This window comes from Mesoplodon mirus (assembly GCF_964341445.2).
Source record: "Mesoplodon mirus genome assembly, chromosome: 11".
Taxonomy (NCBI): domain Eukaryota; kingdom Metazoa; phylum Chordata; class Mammalia; order Artiodactyla; family Ziphiidae; genus Mesoplodon; species Mesoplodon mirus.
In genome coordinates, this window is record NC_138987.1 from 57,757,241 (window position 1) to 57,784,557 (window position 27,317).

Below are 27,317 nucleotides of genomic sequence, written 5' to 3' on the forward strand. Positions count from 1 at the left end.
GGAGATAAATACGTCCATGTACAACACGCATCAAAATGAGGTAGAAATGGTTACAGCTGGAGGAGAGGACCCCAACCCCAATCTGGGCAGAGGAAGGAGAGGGCCAGCTTGCCCTCCCCCCATCCCTGCCCCTGGATTCTTTGGTATGCCCCCCCCAAACATTGCCAGAGTTGGACCTGCCCTTCCCCACCCGCCGCAGTGCCCATGAGGTAGGTGCTATAGACTGGAGGCTGTCCCCTTGTGCAAAGCTCTCCGAGGCCAGGAGAGGAGGCAGTGGGGGCCCTGGGTCCTGGTCAGTGAGCTCTTCCCCCAACCCCCAGAGCTGCCGGCCTCTTGAAGGGAAGGCTGGGATCCCAACCCCACCTCCCCAATGCCCTCCACCCCTCCCCATACACATATACACACCTGAGAGGACCTGCTCACTCCCTGCTCCCCACAAGGGCCTTGCAGAGCCAAGACCCTGCACCCACTGCTTCTGAGGCACCAAAGCCCTGCAATCAGCCAGCTCCAAGGAGTGGAAGGCCAGGGACCAAGGGGGGAAAGGGGGGAAAACAGAGCAGCTTTCCTGTTAGCACTCCTAAGCCAGCACAGGCCCTTAGCACCTTGGCACCTGAAATGTCCCCCACGGACTTCCTTCCAGCTAGTAGTGGGAGGTGGTACAGAGACTGCAGGAGCTGTAAGGGTGGCAAGGAACAGGAAAGGCGGCTGGGGTGGGAGAAAGAAGAGCTGGGGTGACAGCTTGTCCCCCCCAGCTTTGGACCAAAGGTCAGAGTTGTGAAATGGGCTCCCTGAGGGGGAGGGGCAAACTGCCAAAGCCCCATCAAAGGACAGTTGGTGGGAAAAAGAAGAATACGGTTCTCACGTGGAAGGGCGCCCAAGCCTGGGCTTCTGGGGGGAAAGTCTGGGTGGGACTGAGAATAAACTCCCAATGTTTGTTCAGGGGAACACAGCCTGCCCATCTCTTTCACCCTCTCATAGCCCCTGGAGCTCTAGACCTAGGACCCTACGAGAATGGGAGAGGTACAAGTCCCCACAGAATCTTCTCCTGTAACGGATGCTCATTCACCCCTCCTCAGGGCCTCCCAGCAAGCCCGGGAGGCGGAGTCTGTAGTCAGTTTTGTGCCCAACCACTTGTGGCCAGACTATCTTCCCTCCCAAGGAAATCTCCTTAGCCTAAGTTACAGGAGACCTCTGCCTAGACAAGGGCCAGGTGGGATGACCTCTCTGGGGACTTTCTGCCTGGGTCATCTTCCCATTTGGGCCCTCGCAGCCTACTTTCTGGGTCTGGGGCAGACAGCAGACAAGGGCATCCCAACTCTGGATAACCAACCCGCCACAGAAAACACCCCACTAAGCTGAGGGGTGGGCCCAGCAGGAAGGGAACAAGACCTACCTCCTCCCAAATTCCGCAACCCAATCCCCCTCACCCCCACCTACAACCTTGGGCCTGAGCAGGAAGCCCTAGCAATACATTCTGCTTCTGCCCCAAGAAGCACAGGGGTTTAAGTGTGGCCTCTGGGTCTTCCTCTCCCCTTCCCCACTCAGAAAGGTCTCACTTTCTGAGTCTTCTGGGAGAACTTGCTTCCCTGGGTGTGAAGGGGTGGGTGGGGACACACACAGGAGAGCAGCCAAAATCTAACATTCTTTCTGAGGTCAGTTTCTTCCTGAGTTGTCAAAAGAAAAAGAAAAACAGCAAATTCTACACATCTTACAAAAATAAGAGGCCTAAAATATTAAACAAGCTACATTTCTGGGATTTCCCCCCTCAAAAACAAACAACAAAAAACCCTTCTTTGGGTGTTTTTTTCTTTTCTTTTTTTTTTTTTTTTTTTTTTCTTGACTCCCACAGACCCAAGGTTTCAGCTGGGTGATGGATACGGGGTGGGAAGGGACTCCCTACCCCTCCTCTTCAGCCCCTAGACCTCCAGATCTCCTGAAAGGGACACTGCAGTCTTTGAATGTGAGGGACAGAAGGCAGGGAGAGGGACCAAGAGACGAGAGAGGCTGGAGAGCAAGGGATGGAGACAGAAGCACAGAGTGATAGATGGAGAGACAGGGGAGGGAGGAGCAAAAGAGAAACAGGGCCAGGGAGGCTGGGGGGGGGGGGCGGGTATGGTCAGTGACAAAGCGACGGGGAAAGAAAACTACGCGAACGCAGAGAAAGGGGGAAGTGGAGGAGGGGGAGGGAGCCATTCAGAAAGCAAGGAGACAAAAGGATTGTGGCGAGAAAGCAGGAGTTCCTTCGGCCCCGGGCCGGCCGTCCGCGGGGCGGAGATGGCGAGCTTCCCGTCCACAATAAATAGGAAAAACCTGAGTACACAGCGCATACGGCATCTATCTGCCTAGCAGAAGCATTTTCCTTCCCACGAAAAAAAAATATCCACCGGCAGCCCCCTTCTCTCTCCCACCCCATATCCCTCACTCCGCACCCCCCAGCACGGTGGGGTTAAAGACGTCCCTCCCGAACGGAGGAGCGGGGAGGGGGCGGCGGCTCCCGCGGCCTCACGGAGCGCCTTCAGTGTCCGAAGCCGTACATTTTGTCCCACTCCACGAACGAGTCCAGCTCCTTGGGCGAGGCCCTAGGACCCACCTTGGCCAGCGCCGCCTCCAAGTCCTTGTAGGAAAGGGGGCGCTGCAGCCCCGGGAGGCCCGCCCCGGCCGCCGCCTGCTGGCACAGCTGCCCCAACTCGCCCCCGGAGAAGCCCTGGGTGCCCTGCACCAGGGCCGCCAGCTCCCGCTCGCTCAGCGCGCAGCCCTGCTGGGCCAGTGCCCGCTGCAGGATCTGCCCGCGGGCCGGGCCGTCGGGAAGCGTCACGTAGAAGCGGAGAGCGAAGCGCCGGCGAGTCGCCTCGTCCAGGGCCGCGGGCCGCGAGGTGGTGCCCACGACCAGCACGCCGTCGGCTACCGCCCCGCAGCTGCCGTCCAGGCAGGCCAGGAGCGGCGCCTGCAGCGCGCCCGCGGCGGTCGCGCCGTCCTCCCGAGCCGACAGCAGCGCGTCCAGCTCGCTGATAAGGAGCACCGCGGGCGGGCGGCAGCGCGCAGCCGCGAAGGCGGCCTGGAGGAGGCGCGTGCCCTCCGCAGAGCCCGGCGCGGCCAGCGTGGCTCCGCGCAGGCGCAGCAACGTGGCGCCCAGCTGCGTGGCGAGGCAGCGGCCCAGCAGTGCTTTGCCGGCGCCCCGCGGCCCAAAGAGCAGCACGGTCCGCGGCGGGCGCGGGCTGCCGGGGAAGGCGGGCGGCCTCAGCAGGGGCCACACCAGCTCCTCCTCCAGCGCCGCCTTGAGCGCGCCCTGGCCCGCCACGTCCGCCCACTGCACCGGCGGCCCGCAGTCCACCATTTTGCTGGTCACCAGCTCCAGGGCCCCCGGGTCCACACCTTTGGGAGGCTCCCCCGACGGCACCGCGAAGCCCCCGCGGGGAACCGGCGCCGGGGATCGCTCCGGAAACTTCTCAAAGGGCTCGAGTTGCGGGCCGTAGACGGGGGAGCCCAGGACCTTGAGGGGGACGCCGCCACCGTACTTGCCTGATGCCTCCTCCGCCGCTCCCGGCGGCTTCGCCCGGAACCCGTTGCCCTGACACTCGCCGTTGTCCGCGGCGGGGTAGGAGGCGCCGTCGGCCGCCGGGGCCTTGGCGGGCTCGAAGGCGTACTTGCGGTAGCGGCCCTCGGCGCCTTCGTCGGCCGCCTTGCGCTTCAGCGACACCCCGGCCTCCGAGGCCCCCTGGAAGCCGTAGGAGGAGGGCTGTGGCCGGGAAGGGGCGGGCGTGGGCAAGGGCGTGGGCGCCGCCAAGCCCGAGGTTAGGTAGGGGGCCGGGGGCGGGGCGGGCGGCGGTGGGAGGGTCCCATAGCCCGGCTGCGCGGCGTAGCCCCCCGCTGGGTAGTTGTACAGAGGCCCAGAGGGGCCATAGCCCGGCGGGGGCGGGGGCTGCAGGAGCGCGGCCGGGGGCGGCGGGGGCAGCGCGGCGCCGGTCTGCGTACAGTAACCGGGCGCCAGGTATCCCCCGCCGTAGCCCGCCGCGTACTCGGGCGCCGCCGACGGGCCCCCGCACGCGTTGCCGGCGTAGAGGGGTTCAGGTAGGTTACCGGCTAAAACCGGGGAACCCCCGAGGCCCCCGGAGCCGCCCCCAGTGCCCGACTTGGTTCCCGGGAGGCCCTCGTGGAGCGAGGCCAAGGGGTAGGGGGTCTCCGGCCCCGGCCAGGGCTCGGGGTCCCCCTTGGCGCCGTTGAGAAAGGCGGCGTCGCCGTAGCCGCCCAGGGTGGGGCGCTCGTAAGGCGAGTCCAGGACCCCCGAGTACTTCTCTGCGTAGCGCTTGAGGAGGTTGGAGGCAGTGAGGGCAGAGATGTCGTCGTGTGCCCAAGCATAGTGGCAGCGCTGGCGACCCCCGGGGGGCAACTCCAACTTGTGGGCCGGCGACGGGGTGGTGGAAGAGACGTCCAGGTGCTGCTCTGGCCACTGGTTGAGGGGCTGGGCGTGTTCTGGTGTCCAGTGCATCTTCGACAGAGCTTCAGGCAAGAGAGAGAAGAGTCTAGTGAGACCCTGCAGAGCCTCTGAGAACCCGTCAACTGCCAGCCACAGGCCGACCTTCTTAAACCTTAGCTTGGGACAGGCTGGTTTTCTGGCATCCTCCCACACCGTTCCACCCTCCCCAGGCCGTCTTCTGGCACCAAAAATACCATATTTGACTTGCCCCTCACGTCCCACAATTAAGTTATCTGAAAATACTTTCCGCAGATCCAAGATGGATCTGAAAATGACATGTTTGGCCCTAACTTCACCTTCTAGGTAACGACTATTGTTTTGTCCTGGCCCCTCCAGCCCTGCCCTCTAGGACACATGGTCCTTACTTTTAGACCTGTTGTAGTGAAGGGTCAGGCAATGGGTAGTCCCCCTTCCCCCGCCCCCAGCCCTGGGCATAGTCAAAGCCAGGTGGGGCTCATTCAGTAACAGATATTTGCAGCACACCCACCATGTGCTAGGCACTACAGAGGCACTGGGGTTGTGTAAAGGCCCCGGGCCTAGCGGTGGCCCAGCAGTGTGACAGTCCTAAGTGCTCTGTTCACCTTAGCCTTCCCTGAGGCTCCAGGGCTCCCTTTGGGCCTGAAGTGAGGGATGCCAGTGTCAGTGGCAGCACCATATCATCCCTGGGAAACCCCAGAGGCTGACCCAGAAGCATTCACTTCCTTTCTACTTGGTTTCTTTTAGTCTCTACCTGATGAAGTTAAAGCACCTGGGTTCCAGACCCAATTCTCCCCATGACGACTGCGTGCAAAGAGCAGGTGCTGCCACCTGCCTCGTTCACAGAATGTTACACCACAGTACAAAAAGTTTGTTTAGAAAAGACATATATGTCTTCTAGAGAAGATGGGACAAAGTTAGTTCACAGCAGTGCGAAGTTAGTGCACATCATAGAAAGTGGGTCACACATTTGTCTCTGAGCTTCCCAGGAATCAAATAACTCATCTTGCAAGGTAAAAAAAAAAAAACACCATCATACTCAAAAGAAGCAAAAATGTTCCTGGCATAGAGATCATGGAACCTTTTTTCATGGACCTCAGTAAGCCGACCTGTGAGATGTAATAAAAGTGGCCTCTTCAGTGGCCGTGCCGTAAACACGGCAGAAGTGTTAACACGGCTGTTTTGTACACTGTCCCTCAGCACCAGTCCAGGCGTGGGCCACACTGGTAAAAGGGATTCAAGGCCTGGGGAACAGCACTCTCCAGGCATATGGCTCCAATTGGTTGGCCTGATCTGAGGATAACATCTCAAAGACTAAATGGGCCCATGACATGCCAGAGAAGATTTTTGCTGATGATTATTTTTCAAACCTAAGCTTTTGATAAGACAAGTTAACCTTACAGGTTCAATATTCTTTCTTCAACAAAATTTTATCGAGGGACTTCCCTGGTGGCACAGTGGTTAAGAATCTGCCTGCCAACGCAGGGGACACGGGTTCGAGCCCTGGTCCGGGAAGATCCCACATGCCGCGGAGCAACTAAGCCTGTGCGCCACAACTACTGAGCCTGCGTGCCACAACTACTGAAGCCCGCGTGCCCTAGAGGCCGTGCTCCGCAGCAAGAGAAGCCACCGCAATGAGAAGCCCACGCACTGCAACGAAGAGTAGCCCCCACTCGCTGTAACTAGAGAAAGCCTGCGCGCAGCAACGAAGACCCAATGCAGCTATTAATTAATTAATTAATTTTAAAAAATTCTATTGAGCACATATTAAGAGCTGCTCTGTGCATGGGGGCAGGTTGAAAGGTGAATATGATAGTTCAGCCAGGTGGAGGAGACAGACAACATCCTTTATGAGGTGGGAAAAAAGAGGTGTGTGCCCAGAGCTCTAGGGCTCGGGGGAATGTGCCATGCCTGGTTGAGAAGACCTCACCAGGGAGGGGTATCTTTGCTGGACCTTGAAGGGTGAGAGACCAAAACTGACCAGACCGGCTAGAGGGTTCCAGCCCCTTCAAAGATGCAGAGCACAGTGCGTTGAGAAAGCCAGGGCTGGAATAGTTCATATGCCCTCTTCCCTCCTTCAAGATGCCTTACTGCCACCTTCTGGAAAATCATCATAATAAATGTACAAATCTACCGCGTCTATGATGTGAACTGTGCCCCTTTAGAAGCAGGGCTCCTGTGCAGTGCACAACCTACATAACCATACGCCGTAAGCCTAGAGGGAGCACCAAGAACTGTTGGGTCCCTGGAGCCTTGCAAGTGGGTATATGGGGGGAGTGGTAGAAGAAGAGGCTGAAAGTAATCAGACCGCTTCTCAGGCTCTCCACAGTTGCCCTTACTTGCAGCAGCCTGACTGTATCACCTCTTATGGCTGTAACCTGATGTCAGTGGGTGAGGACAGTCTTTGAAAATAAAACTACTCTCATGCCCGCTGCCCTAGGGAAGGCATGAGCCACGGATACTGAATCTTTAAAAGAGGAGTTCTCAGGTTGGTTTCGCCTCCATCTGAGAGGTGATCCTGGCCACCAATGGCGAGAGAGCAGAGCAGAGGCAGCAGAACTGCGGGTGAGGTCTGCGGGGGGCAGGTACGCAGCTCCTACTGAGGGGTCTCCGAAGAACAGGGGCTTTCCCTATTGTCAAAGGGGTAATGTCCTGGGATATCAGAAATCCCCAGTGGTTCTGCTTGCAGGGTCATATGTGGTAACGTCAGAGTCCTACAAATGCAAAAATTGTGTTATGACGTAGCCCCCCAAACCTGTCTTTTTTTAATTCACTATTATCTGTGAATATAGATAAGGAGCTTTTGTTCCTTAATATAGGGAAGAGAGATTTGACCTTGATGAGAGCACTTTCCCTGAACTTATTAAACTGGGCATGCTGGGGGAAAAGGGTGGCCCCTCCCAGAAGGACATACATAGACACAGCGAGGAAGGCTCTGGGTGTGGACTTGTTCACACACATTTCCCGCGCCCACTGCCAGATCCGCTGCTCCTCCCTGTGGCTGTCCTGCAGCGTCCTCCCTGCCCCTCAGCCGGCTCCTGCCCTGGCCTGCAGCAGTCTTCACTCAGGCCCCCACTCTCCAGACGGAGCACTCAGGCCCTGGCCCGCATTGAACCCCTCCACTTCAGCCATTGTGGACTCCAGGAACCCACTACCTCTGACCCTCCAAGCCTGTCCTCCCAGCTCCACACCCGTCTATCTCATCTGCTCCGGGCTTAGCCCCTTCCAGGCTCTCCTAGCCCCTGCCCAAAGGGGCCCTTGTCCACCACAGCTCATCCCACCCACTGTGAGATTGTCTCTACCCTCAATCCCCTCAGACACTGGCCTTCCGCTCCAGGCCGTTCTCTTCCATTTTCGCCAGGGGCACGTCTCCCTCACCTCTGGCCTTCTGTTTTCACCTTTATCTCCATCTGCATCCATTTTGCAGGCCAGGAGGCCTGAGGGTCCCTCCACCCCAACCCATGACCCCATCCGGCCCAGGCTGGGACCTTGCCCCATGAATGAACTATTCTTCCCCACTACCATGGCCTGGCTTCATCCCCACAGCAAGCTTAATTCTTTCCCATCTTCAAAAAGACTTCCTTCACCCTAAGTCCCCCACTAACTACCAGCCCATCTCTCTTGCCCTTCTCCTTCATTCTTCCCTCAGGCATCACTCTCTGCCGGCAGTGACAGCAGGGTAGAGCATGCTGTGTCCCTGCCCTCACTCTCAGGCCGGTTACAGCCCTCTCCTCTCCCATGCGGAGGTGGGGCCTGCTAGCCAGGAGCTGGAGGGATCTCCCCTGGAGAGAGAGCCCACCTCCTTCCCAGGTTCATAGGGCACACTGCAGTCCCTACATCAGCCGAGCTACACATGATGGAAGGCCTGGGGGACTCAGGGGAAGGTATGGGTTTTGAATCAGAGAGACCTGGGTTTGAATCCAGGCTCAAACACTTACGGCGTGAGCCTGAGCAGGCTGCCTAACCCCACTGAAGCTCAATTTCTCCATCTGTTAAAGGGCATAACATACGCCTTGCAGAATGGCCATGAGGATTTAAAAAGATAACATAAGTACACAGTCCAGCGTCGGATATAAAGTAGAATGATAAATCGTACAATTAGGAACCTGAGCAGTGGCCCAACCTTGCTGAGTGAATCCGAACAAGTCACTTCCCCTTGGGGTTGGGGGAGTGTGAAGAATGTTCCAGCTCTGATATGACAGACTGGTCCTTATGCCATTTCCTCTCTGTCCCCACTGGGGGCAAAGCCAGCTCCTTCTCTGTGCTTTATGCACTGTCTTGTGTAGCCCTCACAACAGCCCAATGAGAAATACTATTGTTATCATCCCCATTTGGCAGATGAAGAGACTGAGGTACAGAGAGATTAATACATCCCTAAGGTCACACAGCTGTTACCCAGGGGAGCAGGATTCAGACCCCAGCAGTCTAACTACAGGGCCCAGGCCCTGACCTCTTGGCTGCACTATCTCCCTGGTCTAGCCCTTGGTACTCACAACGAGAGAAGAGCCTGAGGCCATGACACAGCCTCCACGAAGGCTTGTTTCCTTGGCCCTAAGGAAACGTGTTTCGGTGTTTACCTGGGAATGTGGCTGTGCTTCAAGTGCTGTATGCTGACCCTTCAAACCTGCAGTTGGAAGCACCTCCCCCTGGGGGATCCCAAGTTAACTGTGTCCCACACGCAGAAGAATATGTGCCCTCTCACTGCGAAACAGCCCAAGTAGAGCTGTCCCTTTCACCCGCAACCTTGCCATCTGATAAGCACTCGCACCCCTAGGCTGGGCAGACAGTTCCTTATTTGGGTGTGTGGCCTTCGCTGGGGGTGGCTGGGACTCTGAAGAAAACGCCACTCTTTGAAACTGCACCCTTTGGGGAGCAAAGGAGGTCAGGCTCCTGCAGCAGCTCTTTCTCTGCAGACCCTTGGAGGCTGGAACTCCACTTGACCCCACACACAGAGTGCAGTCCTTCAAACTCATAGGTGGTCAATAAATAGTAACAGAAAGAATTGCTGGATGGAGGGGGAGGAAAGAATTCTATCAAACCCTCCCCTCATTTGTAGGAAGTCTTCCAGGATCAAAGAGGGAAGTGATTGGGCCTTTACAAATGGCCAAGGCACTCAATGCACTGATTTCAGTCCTCGTGGGCCTCTCCGATCCCCGTGGACCAGGCCCAGGACACTCCGTGCATCAGGTCTGACGCAGGCTGTGATAGTGTGATTTACGATAAGAAATATATATGGGTTGGCCCGAACGAACTTTTTGGCCAGCCCAATATTTCGTCTTCATCCACTGTTCCTGACTCACAGCTCACCAGACCCTTGGAATTTCCTAAGCATAAGAGTGACGGGAGCATCTTTCATTATAATATTTGGTCTCTTGTCCGAGTTCCTGAAATAGCTTCAGAGCAATAAAGATGAAATTGGTGTCCTGTGATTCCTAACAAGTCCCTTTCAACCACACCTGAGTTTATGTTAATGAGGTGATTTTTGGAAAGCTCCTAGGAAACCTAAGGATGAAAGCTGGTTGCAAGGGGAAGCAGCCACGATTAGAGGGTTGGAACTCTCAGCGCCCCCCACCCCACCTTCCAGGGAAAGGAGAGGGGCTGGAGATTGAGCTCCATCGCCAGTGGCCAACGGCTTAATCGCTGTTGGCTGTGTAAGAGGCCTCCACAAAAACCCCAGAGGACGGGGTTGGGAGAGCTTCTGGGTTGGTGAACACGTGGAGGTGCTGGGAGGCTGGCTGCTGGGAAAGGGCAAGGAAGCTCTATGCATCTTCCCATATACCTGCCTCATGCATCTCTTCCATCCCGCTGTTCCTGACTTAAATCCTTTTATAATAAACCAGTAATCTAGTAAGTAAACTGGTTTCTTGAGCTCCGTGAGCAACTCTAGCAAATTAATCGAACTGGAGGAGGGGGTCGTGGGAACCTCTGATTTACACCCCACTGGTCAGAAGCACAGGTAACAGCCCAGACTCGTGACTGGCCTCTGAAGGGGGCAGTCTTGTAGGACTGGGCCCTTAACCCGTGGGAGCTGCCGCTACCTCCAGTAGATTGTGTCAGAATTGAGTTAAATGTGTAGGACACCCAGCTGGTGTCCCAGAACTGGCCGGTGTGTGGAAAACCCACAGGTCTGCTGTTGGAAGTGAAGCAGTGTGAGAGAAAGGGGGACACGCAGGAGGAGGGTGTTTCTCCCTCACACAGGCCTCCACCCTCACTCTGGCATCAAGAGGCAGCAGACACCCTGAAATGTCCCCGCGTGACCACGGGCAAGACACCTCACCTCCCCAAGCCTCACTTCCTTCAGCTGTCAAATGAGGTGGTGTAGATGATGGACAGCAAACTTTCTCTCACTAGGAACCCTTTAAATGAGTTTTATACAGGCTGAGGTGGGAAGGGACCCCAACCACGCAGTGTCAACACCCCCCTCCGACTCCCTAAGGGGGCCCCTAACATGCCCTCCCCATCTCACAGAGGTTCTCTGGTTCAGAATTCCCTGACCCACAGGGCTGGGGGTGGGGCAGGAAGGAGGGGCAGCTGTGTGGTGGCTCCCGGCCTGGGTGGAGAAGGGCCGATGTCACCCTCCTGGGCCAGCTCCTCGGGCTCCATTATCTCAGCCTGGGACAAAGGGGCTGGAGTGGAGAATCCTATTGTTGGGCCTCGTATGGAAATCTCATTAATCTATTCACCACGGCTCCCACAGGCCTTTTGTCCCAGGCTTTTTGTCTCTCGCTCACAACTGATGCGCCCCAGGGGTCTCTGGCTGCCTGGCAGAGCTTGAAGGGGACAGTTCCCCCATCCACTGGGCCCTGCCCCCTCGTGCCAACCCCCAGTTACTCCAAGAGAGGAGGAGAGGGAGGGCACCTGGGAGCCTCTGGAGGACAGGACAGGTCACCTGCCTCAGGCCTTGCACCCACCATCTAGGAAGCTGTTCCCCCAGCACAGCTGGACCCCCAGCACCCCACCCTAGACACGGCCTAGCATGGGTAGGGCTCAATAAGTGTTTAGGGGATGAACCAGAAGAGGCCAGAGAGGCAGCTACAAAACTCTGCGCCACAAGGGCCGCAGCCCATTTCCTTCAGGTTCACTGTCTTGTTTCCGTCCAGCCAGCAAACACTTTCATATACCTTCAGAGTGCCAGCCACTGAGCAGCAGCTGTCACAGGGGCAAAACTGGATCAAACCCTTCCTTGCAACTCTACCACCTCACAGGAAAGATGAGGTGAAAGTGGTTATGGCCACAGGAAAGAAGAGAAGAGAAAAGAAAGGAAAGGAAGAGGGATGGAGAGAAAGAAGAAAGAAAGAAGGGAAGGAAGAGAAGGAAAGAGGAGGAAAGAATGAAAGAGCAGGAAAGAAAAGAAAAGAATTAATACTGGCAGTTGGGAGGCTTTGGAGCCTATTTTCGGTGGGGAATCAGAGCGGCACCTAAAATGGGTCTCTGCAGACGGAAAGCACTGGGGTGTGTTCGCAGCCGAGCTGAGCAGGGAGTCCTGGCACGTCCATGTCATCACTCACCACCCAACACCCCACCTAAGTAGATAGTATTTACAGATGATAAAACTGAGTCCCAGGGAGGAGGTCCTGCTTGCCCAAGGTCAGAAAGAGGGCCTCCTCCTTCTGGCCAGTGTTTTCGCACCTCCACAGGCTCTGGTAAGGCAAGGATACAAATGGGGGAGCAGACCCTGGAGGGGAGCAGGAGTCCACCCAGCAGATCTCAACACTCTCCTCCATGTCCCTAAACTTACTCCTTGGCTGGAAAAATGGTGGAGAACTGGAGCTGCGGAAGGGGGAAGGGAGAGCAATAGGGAGATGAGGAAGGGGTCACATGCCAGGAGGTGGGAATGGTCGGAGCCAAAAGAAACCTGGAAGACAGCCCTGCTCATTCCAGCCTACAGGGCTTTGCTCACCCAGGTCCACTCACTGGAAAGCTCTCCCTCTGCCAACTAGCTCTTTCCCATCTTTCAAGGCTCACGGCAGGTCCTTCCTCCTTCATGCATCCTCCCTGGCCACTCCAGCCCTAACTGACCCCTTGCCTTTTGGGGAGAGCTGGAGAAAGTCCCTCCTGGCAATAAGAACACAGGCTGTTCTTCCTCTTGCGCCTGGATCCCATCCCCTTTCAATGCCCGGGGACTGTGTTCCCTCAAGTCTCCCCTCTCCTGCAGGATCAGTTTCCCCCTCTACTGGGTCATCCTCATCAGCCCACAAACAGGCTGCTCCTTTTCCCATCTTGGGGTCGGGGGAGCTCAAGAGGATCTCTTGATCCCCTTCCAACTACATCCTATTGCACTCTGCTTGCTTTTTACCAAAATCAAAAACAAAACAAAAACAAGAAAGAGTTTAAAAGATGCCTGTACTACAAGTTCTGATTCCTCCCCTCCCATTCTCTCTTGAACGCCCTCCAACCAGGCTTTCACACCCAGCGTTCCAGCTGTCTGCGTGTGCGTTGTTAAGTCTGACAGTCAGTCAGATGGCCAGTCCTCAGCTCAGCGGCATTGGACTCAGCCGATCCCCCCTCCTTCCTGAAACTTCTTCACTGGGTGCCCCGCCCCCTCTCCTCCTCCACCTCTTTCAGACCCTCCTTTCACGCCTCCCCTCTGAGCCTTGCTGAGCCCAGGGCTCAGTCCTTGGAGCCTTCTCTCCACATTCATTCCTTGGAGACCCCATCCAGGCTCACGGCCTTGACCATCAGCTGTACACTGAGGATTCTCCAGCCTAGTCCCCCGCCATGCACACCCCACTGGCATAGTCAACCTTCTTCCTGACCCCTCCCCGCTTAAATGTTTAATGGACACAATTGACATGTCCAAAAATCAAACTTCTGACTTCCTCACCCACCCCCGACCTACACACCACCCACTACTCCCACCCTGGGTCTTCCCCACCTCAGGAAATGGCAGCCTCATCCCTTCTGGGTGCTCAGGCCAGAAACCTTGGGGTCACTTCTAACTTCTCTCTTTCACACCTCGGACCAGCAAATCAGACTGGCCCCGGCTTCCAAATCTATCCAAACTACCTCCACCTCTCACCACTCCGGCGACATCTCTTACCCAGAGGACGGCAGCAGCCTCCCATTCTCCCCTCCCCATGTCCACTCTTGTCCCCCACTCTCTAGTCACAACGCAGTAGCCACAGGACCTTTGAAAACATGTCTGAGCATGTCATTCTTCTACCCAGAAGCTTCCAGAGGCTCCTATCTCACTGGGAATAAAAGCCAGAGTCCTCCTAGTAGCCGACCTCATCCCACCGATCTGCTTCCCCTCACCTCCAGGCCTCCCCTCCTGCCACTGTCCTCTGGCGCCTCCCCTCCAGTCACACTGGCTTCCTCACTGCTCCCCGCACACTGGCTTTGCTCCCACCTCAGAGGCCCTGGCCTTGCTGCACTCTGTGCCTGAGACACTCTTTCCCCAGATCTCTGCACGGCTCACACCTTCACTCACTCCAGGCCTCTGCTCAACTGTCACCTCATCAGACCCTGACCCCCCAACCTGATGTCCTCTGTAGCACTCATCATAATCTGACCTACTTGTTGCTTTATCTTCTTGTACCCACTGGAAAGTTACATGAAAGCAGGTACTTGGTTTTGTTCACTGTCATATCCCAAGCACCTAGGACAGTACCTTAATAGACTCTGTAGAGTGGATGGATGGATGGATGAGCAAAGAGGCTTGAAAGTGCTTCTGTGTCCAAATAAAGAAAAAAATCCAGGTGACTAAATTTGAGCCCACATGAGCTGTTGAGGGTGGCAAGAGGCAAAGCCAGGGAATTACTTCAGGAGTGGAGGCAGGGGGGAGAGATTGCCTGGAAGGGGAATCCGTGTCTGTGAACACCAGAGGAAATACCCAGCCCTGATCTGGCTGGAGCTGAAGGACACCCAGCCTCCCAGGGACCCCACCTGGCCTTCTTTTTCCTCCCAAAATCTTCCTCCTCCTCTCTTCCCCCAGCCAGGCCTCTGGGAGAGGACAAAAGGGGCAATGGAATTCCCATCAAAGGCCACCGGACACATGGTAAAGAGATCAGGGCCCTTGGGATCCTGCTTCCTCAAGGTAGTAAGGCCTCCCCGCCAGTCTGGCTCCTCTCTGGGATGGGGGTGGCAGGGGGCGTGGGGTGTGCTCTGGCCCTGGACTCCTCATATGTCAAATGCCAAACAGCAGGAGGTTGGCCAAGCAGCCCCCGTCTGGGCTGTGTGTGTGCACACGCGCTGGGGGGAGGGGAGAGTGCAGAAATCCCTGCTTGTGTCGGCGGTCAGGGCCACAGACAAGCTGTGACCATCTGTTGTCGTCTTGAGAGGCCAGGCCAGGGGCCAAGCACCCTTGAGGATAAAACTTCCCTTTCTCCCAGCCTTCTAGTGTTTGCAGAGAACTTGAATAATTACCATTCAGTTTCATCCTCATGACTTCCCTGATAAACATATTCTCCCCATTTTACAGAAGAGGAAATGGAGGCTCAGAGAAGGGGGAGTGATTCTCCCAAGGTCACAACAGCTAGTAAGAGGGGAAGCTGATATTCTCAGCCCATGCTGCCAGCCCCTCCCTATCTCAGCCTTGACCAAGGTGCCTGGGTGCCAAACACAGGGCCCCCTCAGGGCTAGGCTCTCAGGCACAGCTCCAGCCCAAGCCTGCTCCCCATCCCCTCTTCCAGGAAGCCTTCTAGGACTGACACCCCCAAGGAAGTTCTAGGATGCTTCAAAGTCTAGAGCTCTATACAGCCACACCTTTCCCACCCTGGGCTGTTGGTCTGTCCCTGGGTATTGGGCCCCCTCACTGGCCAGGACCTCTTAAGGGCCACTCGGTCACCCACCCGCACTGGGGCTGGGGGGCTCTGACAGACTGGGGAGGGGGCACCGCACGCTGCGAAGAACCCCGCCTAAGGTCACACAGGCAGGAAGGGATCTGCACCCAAGAGCCTGGCTTCCACCTCTGAACACAGCCTCTAATCCTGTGCTGCCCACATCGCAGCTGCTAGCCACAGGGAGCTATTTAAATTCATTAAAATGTACTAATTATTTAAAATTAAATCACTTATAATTACTTATTAATTATTTAAAAATAAAAAATGTATTATTAAAGTGAAATTCAATTAAAGGAATTTCCTTGACAGCACTAGCCACACTCCAAGCTCTCACTAGTCACATGCGGTAGTGGCACCTGCATGGTCGGCGTGGACACAGAGCATCCCCATCGCTGCAGAAAGTTCCATGGGACAGTGCTGCTCTCATCCCAGCCAGGACTTGCTTCTGCAGCCAGGGTGCTTCCCACTACAGCTGGAGCCTCCGCCGCTTTCTCTTGAACTTGAATGGAGTCTCACTTCTTAGGGTCTCCCGGTAAGACATCCCTAGGACTCGGATTCCGTTCCTCAGGACTCCAGCTTCCCCAGGAGCCAGGGAGGGAGGGCAGATGAGCCGAACCCACCACTCCCCGCCAGCCCAGCCTGTCCCGCCTGCCACCAGCAGAGGAGGGGCAGGCTGAAGAGGACAGTAGGACAGGGCAGTTTGTCATCTGGCCCTTTAGGCTGTGCCTCCTTCCCTCCCCCATCAGCTGCTCAACACCCATCCTCCCCTCGCCTACCATCCTCATCCTCATCAAATCCCATGGACAGATGGGGGCCAGCAGGGAAAAACGTGATCACTGTGAAAGCACTCTCCAGTGCAACAGAGCCTGGGGGTCACAGCTGTGTCCCCTGAGGCCTGGCCAGTCCTTCATGCCCGCCCTTGTGTCAGCAGTGAGAGAAGGGGGGGTACTTAGGAATCTTAGGGGGAGATTTAGGAATCTGTAGATGCTGGATTATTCTGGCAGACACAACCCCAGTTAAAAATGCAGTCAGTCATGTGGTCACTCATCCATCCATCCATTCAGCGCACGTTGAATAAGTCCCACCACATCAAGAGGTAATAAGAGGATGTAAAGATGGACAGGTGGGCTCCCTAACCAGCTTGACCAGGTAGGGACGTGGCTTATTCTGGACTTAATCCTCGTTGCAGGCTAGATGAAGATCCTTTGTCTCTGCCCAGTGGTCTGAGCAGGGTGGACAGCCCCCCCCCAAACAGGCGCACAGCGCGTGTGCGCGCTCGCGCGTGCGCACATACACACACACACACACACACTCCCAGCTGCCGCCATGAACTCCCTCCCATGGTCTTTCTAGCCAATCACAGCACTGAAGGGTAAGTCCCACTGCCCAGCGGGCCCCCAGGGAGTGTATTAGCACATTTGAACCGCTCAACCTGCAATGACAAAGCCTGGGGCCTTGGGAGGAGACACAGCAGGAGGGGAGGGGGGGCCTGTGGGGAGCTGTCCTCCCTCCTCTCCCAGGGGAAAGCTCAGGACTAAATTAAGCATTCTGGGGCACAGAGGAATTTGGGGGCCCCAGCTCCAGCAGTGAATAAGCGATCCATAAAATCCCAATTTACACACTCACTGATCAAACGGCCCAGCTACTCCCCTAGGAACTTGGGCATGGCTCCTGGGCTTTCCCCTCTCTTGCAGAAGGTCCTGGGGTGCCAGACCCAGGACACAGGCAGCCAACGCTTTATCTGAAGACTCAGTCCCATCCCCAACCCCCATGAGGCACATCCATTCCCAGGGCTTGGGGACCTGCCTGCACCCACTGTGATCTGGCTGCCTTTGGTGGGGCTCATCAGGTCTGCCCTCTATGAATGACAGCTCTTTTTCTCTCCCGTGCTCCCCCGGGGCTGCCGGGGCTGACTTCAGCCTCATCAGAGCTGCTAATCACTTTTCCAGCTCTGAAGCCCTACTCTCCTGCCCACTCCCTTCTTTCCGACAGCCCCTCCATGTTTTCTCTTGACCCTCATCCTGGTAGCTGTAGCTGCTGGGAGATGCTCTAAGCCCTCTCCTTCCAGCCACACAATCTCACCCCTTCCGCAGGCTGGGAAGATATCCAGAAACACAGGGCAAGGAATACGGGTTTCCTATCCCCAACTCATCTATCTCCCTGGAGAGAGCAGGTAGAGAGAACTGGCCTAGTTATCACCCTTCCCCCTTTCCCCAAAGAAAACTCAATTTGTCTCCACCTACCTCGATTTTGTTTGCTTTATTTAGGCTGCCTGAAATTTCAGTAACAGAAAACCATTCTGGTTAACAGGCATCCTCTTTTAAACTACCTACAGCTCTGGGAGGTTCTGGGCTATCAGCCACTCGGCCCTCAATAAAGGTTAGCAAAGCTGATTGGCTTCTCTCCGTGCCTGCTTGAGAGTGGCCCTACTGAGCAAGTAGAATTTTCATCAAGGCCAAGTAAAGCGAGTCTTCGGGGCTGGTAACTGCGTTAAGGGCAGCACAGCCCACCCTACTACGCCCTCTTCTCACTACCTGAGCTGTGTTGGAGCAGGTGAGTGGGGGCTTTAACTGCTGGGCCCTGGGACAGGACAGAAAGGGAGGGAGGGAGGGCTCACCCTATGTCCATGCTTTCTGGAGGGCTTGGTGGGTCAGGCTGCTATCTCCCAGAGGCCATTGCCTCCTGGGCCCGGAGCTCGATCTCCATGACGTCATTGAGTCCCCCCAACAGACTGCTAGGAGGGGTTTATGGTGCGAACCCATTGGACAGCAGGACACTCTCCTTCCCTTCTTCCTTCTTTCCTCACCTTCACTGGCTGCTCCCAGGAACCCTCAAATGCAGCCTGGACTCACTGGTGACTTCAGTTAGGCAGGTGTCTGAAGACTGACATGGGGCTGGGGGTCTCTGAGCCCACCCTGGCAAGCCCAGGGGTCCATCTGGAGGTCACAGTCCCACCTCTTTCCTAGGGCTCAGATGATGCAGGGAGTGGGTCAGCCTCTGAGATGTGGGGCGAGTGTCTCAACCTCTCTGTTTCCTCCTGTGTGAAATGGGGGAACCAGCATGTCCCAGCATGCCCCCAGGCTGGCATGAGGGCAGTGAAGGAAGAGTGGCTGGAGGGAGCCAGGGGCTGGGGCAAGACACCAGGCCTGGCTCTGACTTGGCTCCCAAGAGGGCTGGCCAGGCACTTCAGCCTGAAAAAGGCGGGGTCGGGGAGACTCTCTGGCACCAAAAGGATCCAATGCGCTTGAGAGACCCCTAGGAGAGAAGGGCAGTTTCCAAGCTGGGCCCCAGAATGGCGGCATCACCCTGCAGTGTAAGGCCCCTGTCCTGCCCCTCTCGACTGCTGGGTGGGACTGTGGGGGGAACTGAGTCCCAGACCACGGCTTCCCTGGACATCCTGCCTGACCCCTGGCCCTGCTGCCCTGTGTCCTAGAGCACCTCTCACCCACTCCTCCTCTGCCAATAGAAGGAGGAGCCCCAGGGCCCTGCCCCCTCTCTGCCCTCTATCCAACTTAGAAAATGCCCAGATAATGTCACATGCCCCTTCAGGCCCCTCTTGAGAACCCGCCGGGCCAGACCCAACTTCATCCTGAGCCACACTTTTCCTGTCCGTGGAAATCTTGGGGAGCGCTCGGCTTCTCAACACAGAGTGGGGACAGCAGCGGGCACTGGCGGAGGAGGCTGTGGTCACTGGGGTTACTGGCCAGCTCGGGCAGCCCTGCTCCCCGGGGCTGGGTGAGACCCTCCTAGAGCCTGTCTCCTCGTGGATCTGCATCTGGAGCCCTTCGTCCCTTGGGACTTGGCCCTGCATGGCTGTGGGAGGGGGAGGAGGTCAGGGCTCTTGACCAGTGTTCAGTCGTAGGCCCCTTGTGCAATCTAGTAAACCTGTGGCCTGTTCTCAAAAGTATTTGTCAGTGTATAAGATAAAAATACACAAGAGAAAAAAAAGGTGTAACTATATATCGTGACAGATGTTAGCTAGACTTATTGTGGGTGACCATTTCATACTATATACAAAAATCAAATCATTATGTTGTACACCTGAAACTAATGTTATATGTCAATTATACCTCAATTGAGAAACAAATAATACATGGGACTACTTTGTCATTTATACCTTAATAAACCTGGGCAGGGGTTAGAATTTTTAAAATATTCAATACACGGGGCTACAAAGGGAATTAATGACATTGGAATACAACTCTATTCATGAGCTCCTCCGGGATCACGGATCACGGGTGTTTAGCCCAAGAGACAAAGGCCCCCTCTCAGACCCCACCCCCTTCCCCCCAGCCAAGCTTAGGATCCAAGGTTGACTTGAGTCAGTTTGGGTGGCATGTGACCTCCAAAAGGCTTAAGCTTTAAAGTCTGTGTGATCCTATGTTCCCGGGCCCCAAATATGCCCCCCTCCCCGTGCATAGGGGTGTGTGAGAGACACCCCGCACAGGGCCAGAGCAGAGCAGAGGTAAGGGAGCAGGCCCAGGCAGCCTACCCAGGCTTCCCCAGCGGCTGCCTCTGCCCCCGCCTACTCCCTTCCCAGCCCTGGGGGAGCCGAGCTGAGTAACTCCAGCTATGCAGCCTGGCCGGTCTACCTGGGCGTGAGTGGGCAGGGCTGTCCTCGAGGGGGTGGCCCCCTACACCTGTGGGGCCACAGGAACAGAAAGAGAAATGGGGGCGGGGGGTGGTGCTAGGCAAAACCCAAACAACCACAGCAACTCCTGTCTGCTCCGGTCTGGGACCCAAGCACATGTGCCAAGCACTGCTGTAAGCACATGAGTTCATGTAATCCTCACAATAACCCCAGGAAGGAAGTATGACTGTTACTCCCATGCTACAGAGGAGGAAACTGAGGCATAGTTAACTTGTCGAAGTCACCAAGCTAGGACATGGTGCTGGGTGGCAGCTCTGTGCAGGCCCTCGGCTCCCCCCGACCCCATCCTCGAATGAGGCGAATCTGCCATGAAAGATCTTTGGCTTAATGTTAGCTGTCTCAGAACATGTAGGTTGTCTCTGGAAGTGATAAGCTCCCCATCAGTAGAGGCATTCAACATGAGAGGCTGTCTACAGGGAGGGGCACTCTTGGGCAAGTTGATGGGCTCTTCCTCTCCTCTCTGCAATTTTTCTGGGTCATCCCCACTTACATGTCTAATAGGCACTGCAAACTCAACAAGTCTAAAAACTGAACTCCTGACCAACCCCACCCCAATGAGGCAGCTCCATCTTTCCCAATAAGGGGCTCAAACCCCAAAACTCTGACCCGAGAGGGCTACGGTATGGAAGATGGTAACAGGAGAATGGCCATCCCACATAGAACACAGGCCACCTGGAAAAGGAGCCCCTTCCTAGAGGGGTGAGCGTCTGGCCACCAATGACCGCTGTCTCTCTGAGGAGCTGGGTGGGAGGGGCAATCCCCCCTGGTGGCCAAAGTCCCCCTGGAGCCCCTCTGCCCCAACAGAAACCTCCAGGTAGACCGGGTAGATGTGAAAGAACATGAGGCAGGGGAAGGTGTCCTTTTGCAGTATAACCCGAATCTCGCCAGTTTTCTTTCCCCACTGGCCTGGAAAGAAGAAAAAACACCCCAGACTCTCAAGCATCCAAGGGCCCAACAGGCCAGTCAGCAGCAGGTGACTAATTCCCAGTTTCCTAATTCCCACTGTCAAAAAGACGGAGCTGCCTCATCGGGGTGCGGTGGTCAGGAGTTCAGTTTTTAGACTTGTTGGGTTTGCAGTGCCTATTAGACATGTAAGTGGGGATGACCCAGAAAAACTGCAGAGAGGAGAGGAAAGAGCCCGAATTAGGGCCTCTGTCAGCTATGAACAGCCTCCCTCGGGAAAAAGAAGTCTCCTCGGGACTCTGCCGAAGAAGCAAGGCCTTGCTGTGAAGGAAGTGGTCTTTTCCCAAGTCTCTCCTCTCCATCCCATCCTGGGTCCTGTCCACCGCTCCCCAGCTCAAGCGCCTTCAGAGGCTCCCTCCTACGCAGGGAAAACAAGGAGAGGGGTTCTGAAAGCTTAGCCTGTCCTTTTGCCTATTCGCTGGTCCCTGACTGTCTTGTAAGCTCCTGGAAAGTGGGACCACATCAGAAATAATGCTTGTTGGATGAAAGCCTGCCCAGATAAAGTATCTGGGCCTGGCTCAGGGCCCTGCTGAGTGTGAGGTGAGTGTAGCAGTGCTTCACGTGGGTGCCTGCAGCAAAGCAAACAGCGCCAGGGCTAAGGATGGGATCTGCTCCTTCCAGGCCACATGGGAAGCTGAGGGTTGTTATGGAAGATCCGAGGCAGGAAAGCCCCACTCAGGGGCTGGTATGTAGGTGCCCGGGGTGTGTGTGGGGAGTCTCAGGGGCCCAGGAATCCCGGCCCTGGGCACCGTCTGGAACCTGGCTGAGATACACCCAGGACCTGGCACAGTGCCAGGACCCAGCAGATGCTCCACCCAGGTTTGTTAGAATAAAATGCAGCCTCTTTGCCACATCTTCCCATCCATCCCCGATTGATTAATTCCAGCACTGGGCAGGGGATCAGGTGGCTTGAATCTGCCAGGCAGTGAGGGGAGGCAGGGGGGAGGCAGCTTCCACCTCCCGGATTCCAGAGGTAGCCAAGCTGGCTCCCCTTTCACCTACCTCCTGAGCACCCCCTACTGCCCTGACTCTACTTTGAGAGAGCTTCAAAGATGGCCTGGGCAAGCCCTGCCCTGGGCCAGAACTTTCACACACGTGTCCCCTTTTTCTCCTTGCTCCTACGCTGGGAGTTGGTTCTCTGCAGTGGGTACTGAATCACCAAGTGGGTCACCAGAGGTAGGCATGTAGTTCAGAGACAAAGGACACACTATGTGAAACCAACACCTCTATCACCTATGAACTCACTCACTAGTGTCCTTACCCCCATTTTGCAGATGAAGACATAGAGACACAAACAGAGTATGTGACTTGTCCAGGGCAATTAGACCCGATTAGTGGCAGGGTCATTGCAGCCCAGGGCTTGGCCCCTCGGGTGGGGGGCATGATTGGTCATCATAAATTGGGATCGGGGCCTACAGAGGTTGGTCCAAGGCCACTGCCTAATGCTACCATTCACTGAGAACACCCCACCCCACCACCAGCCCCCAAGGTGAATTGCAAAGGCTGACTGTCCACGCCTCCGTACTAAAGGAAAAGAGAGCCAGGCACCTGGATGGCTCCCACTGCAATCCCTTCTCCTTGGCTGGCCCAAGCAGGAAAACGTCAACATCAACAGCAGTCACAGACGTCCCAACTCACGATGGTTTGACTTACAACTTTCTGACTTTACAACGGTGCGATACGCATTCAGTAGAAACCGTACTTTGAATTGTGAATGTTGATCTTTTCCCAGGCTAGCGATCAATATGCAGTACGATCCTCTCTCGTGATGCTGGGCAGTGGCAGTGAGCCGCAGCTCCCAGTCGGCTAGCCATGCCATCACGAGGGTAAACAACTGATACAAAACAACCATTTTGCACCCATTAAACCAATCTGTTTTTCACTTTTGGTACAGTCTTCAATAACTTACATGAGATATTGAACACTTTATTATAAAATACGCTTTGTGTTTGATGATTTTGCCCAACTGTGAGCTAACGGAAGTTTTCCGGTCACCTGTAAGGTAGGCTGGGCTAAGCTATGATGATCAGTAGGCTAGGTGTACTAAATGTGTTTTTGACTTACAATAATTTTAACTTACGATGGTTTTATCAGGACATAACCCCATCGTAAGTCAAGGAAGATCTGTATAGCCCTGAGCACTGTCCCCTGCATTTCTGACCAGGCCCTCCCAGGCCCACAGTCCTTCAAGACTGGGACTCAGGGCTTCTGGCTCCTGCCTCATTTAATCCTCACGGTAATGCTTATGAGGAGGGCACCATGATTAGTCCCATTTCTCAGATGAGATATAGAATATTTAATAAGCACTATGTAAGTAAATATTAGCTATGGTTCATCAAGTTGCTTAAGAGAGTGCTCAGAGAAGAGCTAGACTCTCTTGCCACTCACCCTTGTTCCTGGGGATGCGTGGGTCCTAAAACAAAACAACCCCTGGACCTCCTCTCTCCAGGTGACACAATCAGAGGTGACTAGCCCATACCCCGACCCAGGCAGTGTGAACCTTTCCCACTCAAAGGCTGGCTCAGCAGCTCCGTCCGATACCCCTGGTCTCTTGGCTCATCCTGTCCACCTTCCATGGACACAGCACCAAGTGGAGGGCAGGAGTGCTGGGCTGCAGGCCCCACTCTGCTCTCAGCACTTCAGGGGGGTCTGGATTGGGGTGAGGGTTTCTTGATGTAGGGTTCCCATGGGTGTCACGGGGTCCAAGAACCCTCTAAAGCAGAAGGCAAAGTCTAGTATCGAATGATGGACATGCATTTTTCTGGGGATGGCTTCTGAGGGGTCTGTAAATCAAAAAAAAAGTTATGGACCCAGGACTGGGTAATCTTGAAGACCCCTCCCATTCCTAGTATTCTTGGGCTACATGCATTTAAACATAAACTCCACTCCTCATCCTTCAAGGCCAACCTCAGCAGCCACTCTGGAAAACTCTAAGATTTCTTGCTTCTTTGACTGCAGCATAAGGCTTGGGACCCACATAGCCTTGTAGGGTCTCTCCTGCCTTGCTCTTCCTCACTAGCCTGCCAGCTCCAAAAAGGGAGCAGGGCCAGCCCAGGGCTGAGATGGCAGAAGGCACCAGTATACCCCATGGTCAGCCTAGTGGGGCTTACCCCAGCCCACAGCCTCTGTCCACGGGAAGGCAGAGGTTCTTGGTGTTGTGGACCACAGGTGTACCCAGCCTCAGGTCCACCTCTCTCCACGGCGGCCCTGGAACCTCACTGAGCCATGCTCCCACAAAGAACCTGGTTTTCATTAAATCGGGTAGAGGAGTCATTAGCAGCCAGCCAAGTCAAGAAGAAGCAAACTTCTGCTAGAAGGCATAGGGAGAGCAAGGGAGACCAGCCTGTCCCCTGCGATCCCTGGCTGACAGAGGTGGGGGGAGGGGGAGGCGGGAAGGCTGGGCTCCTAAGGGTCCAGCAACTGCAGCAGTAGGAGCTGGGGGTGGAGAGTGGGGGCAGTCTTGGCCCAGATAATAAGCAATTGTTAATGTGATCCATATGGATCCTGACTGGCCTCTCTGTTTAACAGGATGATAATGGCAGGGAAAGAATGCTGGTCTGTGGGGAAAGGAAGGGGCAAAGTCCTCCCCGGACTTGGGGATGGGGGAGGGTCAGCAAATGAGGAGGAGGAAGAGACCCACCCGGGGTCTCCCCCCACCCAGGAGCACAGAGTTATTTGCCTGGAAGTGTTCAGATGCCATGCTTTGTAGGCTGCCCTTACAAAAGCCCTTTTATTCAGCCAACAAATATTTATGGAGCACCCACAAGGTGCCAGGTGTCCCCAGTGGGGACGGGGCGCGGGGAAGTATATGTTCCACCCCTGTCCTCCAGGAGGAAAAGCTTAGTGTGGACTCAGCCTCAGAGGCTGACAGGAGGCACAGGTGCAGGGTTAGGAGAACATGTAAGGAGGAGCAAGTGACAAGAGCTGCGGGCTCTGGAGACGGTATATGGAGGAAGCGTGGCATCCGAGTCGGGCCTTGAAGAATGAGGAGGTTGTGGAGAGACAGGGACAATGGGAAAGCATTTGGCTGAGGGAACAGCCAGAGCAAAGGCAGAGAGGCGTGAAATTGCGTGGAGAGAGTCTGAGGTCTCAGCAATAAAGCTGCAGCCCAGGCAGGGGAGGGGAGGGGAGGGGATTCTTGCTCCATAAAAAGCTGTGGCCATGGATGACCAGAAGGAAGGCAGGAAAGGGCTCTGAGGACAACACACTCCGGTCTGGTCCCTCTCCTGCCCCGTTCCAGTCGGCGCAGTGGAATTGTCCACTCATGGGATCCTCAGCCCAGCCCAGCCCACCCTTACACCACAGCCCGAAAATCCCGCAGGCCCTCGGAAGTCAAACTCCTCCCTGTGTCTCTCAGCCCTCCTCTTCTTCTCCTGAGGAGACGGGGGTCCCCCTGAAAAGCGGGGGTTATTGGGCCTCCCCCGGAGCAACTCCGCTGCCCCACAGAGCTAATTCCCTTTGGCGCAAGAGGGCTTTCCCCCGAGAAGATATTACAGGGAGGGCACGAGGGTCGCTCCTTACAGGGGTGGTTGCTGAGGACACCAGTGGAATCAAGTGGAAATAAATGAAATGGCGTTAAATACGGGAGAGGGGGATTTACGAGGCCTGTCACCCGGTGGAGCGAAGCTGGCCGGCAGGCCCCGCCCCTTTCTCGCCCACCCCAGTTAAGTCCCGTCCCGCCCCCTGCCCCGCCGCTCCGGCGGCCGCCGGCTACCGGCGTGCGGCTGGGTCCCCGCGGCGCTCAGCCACGAGCCGCGCAGCGCGTCCGTCCTCCGGGGTCACAGCGCAGCGGAGGACGGCGCTTGCTCCCGGCTAGGAGCTCCGGGATGGGGGCTCTGAGGAACCCCAGCCCGGCCGCTTCCAGGACGATGCACAGGGGTTCAGGTTGGACTCTGGAAGGGTCTGGGGCTCCCCTGTGCAGGGTCAGAGTTCTTTGGACCACTGCATCACCTGGCCCACTCCAGCGACTCCACAGGGAAGGCTCTGGGCCCCGAGAACCAAGAAGTTCTCCCGCCCCGCGGAAGCCCAGAGTGGGCTTCGAAACGGATCCCCATTCCTCGCTGCCTGGCCGAGGGCTGGAGTCCGCTCAGCCGCGGCAGCCCGCGCGGACGACAACACAAACATTCTTCCGTCCTCTATTCTCCTCCAAATTAGGTATCCATGGAGACAGGGCCTGGCAGCCTGACAGCCCCACGGCCTAATCCTGATTTAGTGACCGTCCCTTTAACAGCCCACCCACCCGTCCACCCACCGCTGCGCTCTGGGCTCCTGGCTGCCTCTGGACGCAGACTCCAGGCCACTTACACTCGCCCCCGCGCAGACCCCTTCCCAGGCCTCCTCCGTCCAGGGGCCGAGAAGGGGGCCTACATTTGCTGGGCACCTACTGTGTGCCCAACCCTAGCGGAGGACCCTCTATCGAGCGGGTTCCTTAGCAAGGGAATCTCTGTGTAGACAGACCAAGAGAGGGCTCTTGGAGTGGGGAAGTTTAAAGGGCTCTCGGAAGAGAGGGCCGGGAGCTCAGAGGGTCACCCTCGCAGCCTGTAGCGCACGGGTGAAGGTAAGTTGCTTCCTACAACACCCTGACTCTGAGATGGGGGCTATGCTCTCCCGGGCCAGAAGAGAAGAAAGGCAGGGGTTGGGCGTGAGGGACGTAGGACCCGCAGGGCCCGAAGTGGCCTCAGTCTCCTGTCACTGCCCCGTCACGATGCTGGGGAATCTCCAGGCCTGGAACCCAGTCCCCACCCCCCTCCCTCACACACAGGGGCCGCTGGACAAAGACCTGACGGAGTGGGAGGGGCCTCGGGCCAGCCCTCGGGCTCCGGACACTGGATCCTTCTGGGACCCGAACCCTCAAATTCTGGTTCCCCACCCCCAATCCCGCAGGCTCCCCCCAGAGCCTACTGCTCGCTACTGCTGCAGCCTCCGCACCAAAGGGGGCGGCGAAGAGGGTGCCCGTCGGCTGCCGAGAGGAGAGCCCCTTCCCTGCCCGCCTCCTCCCCCCGGGAAGTGACCCTCGGCTCCCACGCACCCGCCGGGGTCTCTCGCTGGCCTTGCCCTTCGACCCCCGCCTCGTTGAACCCCGCGCCCCGCAGCCCCCGCCCTCTCCGACCCTCGCACTGCCCCGCGCCCGCGGACAAAGCTCCGGACACCCCGACCGAACGAACGGTCACCACCCCCTGACCCCGGCCCGCCCGCGCGCTCCCGTGCCTGCCCCCGCCGGGCCCGCGGCCCCGTACCTCGGCATCCCGGCCGGGTCCTAGGTGAGTGTGCGCGGCCTGGGGGGGCGTCCGGCCCCGGGGCTGGGGCGCGGGCCGGGGGCGACAGGCCGGGGCTGGGGGTCAGCGGCGCTCACCATCCTGGAGCCGCTACTGCTGCGGCTGCTGCGGCCGCCGCGGGCGGGAGCGGGACTGGGCAGTGGGGGTGGCTGGACAAGGGGCCGCCCCGGCTCCCCCCGTAGGCAGGACCCCCACCC

At 56.7% G+C, this 27,317-nt stretch overlaps 2 protein-coding genes across 3 annotated transcripts in view; one reads left to right on the plus strand and one right to left on the minus strand.

Moving 5' to 3' along the window:
• Nucleotides 1-392: 392 nt before the first annotated feature.
• Nucleotides 393-27,300, minus strand: FIGNL2 (fidgetin like 2). Of its 2 annotated transcripts, none has more exons than XM_082637002.1 (2): nt 27,082-27,300; nt 393-4,497 (listed from the first exon to the last, which is right to left on the minus strand). In XM_082637002.1, exon 2 carries the CDS (start codon nt 4,484-4,486, stop codon nt 2,516-2,518), a length of 1,971 nt encoding a protein of 656 aa, XP_082493128.1. In that variant the 5' UTR covers nt 4,487-4,497; nt 27,082-27,300; the 3' UTR covers nt 393-2,515. The 2 variants fall into 2 exon arrangements, with proteins under 2 accessions (XP_082493128.1, XP_082493129.1); XM_082637003.1 differs by having other exon boundaries at nt 27,198-27,290.
• The window catches only part of ANKRD33 (ankyrin repeat domain 33), a 37,183-nt gene continuing 36,927 nt past the window's right edge, over nt 27,062-27,317 (plus strand). The window contains exon 1 of the mRNA XM_082637005.1: nt 27,062-27,105. The gene's annotated coding sequence lies outside the window, so the exon portion shown is untranslated. The remainder of the gene's footprint in view (nt 27,106-27,317) is intronic.

Excerpts from the sequence above, each read along its gene's own strand:
- FIGNL2 (XM_082637002.1), bottom strand. The coding sequence starts at position 4,486 with ATGCACTGGACACCAGAACACGCCCAGCCCCTCAACCAGTGGCCAGAG.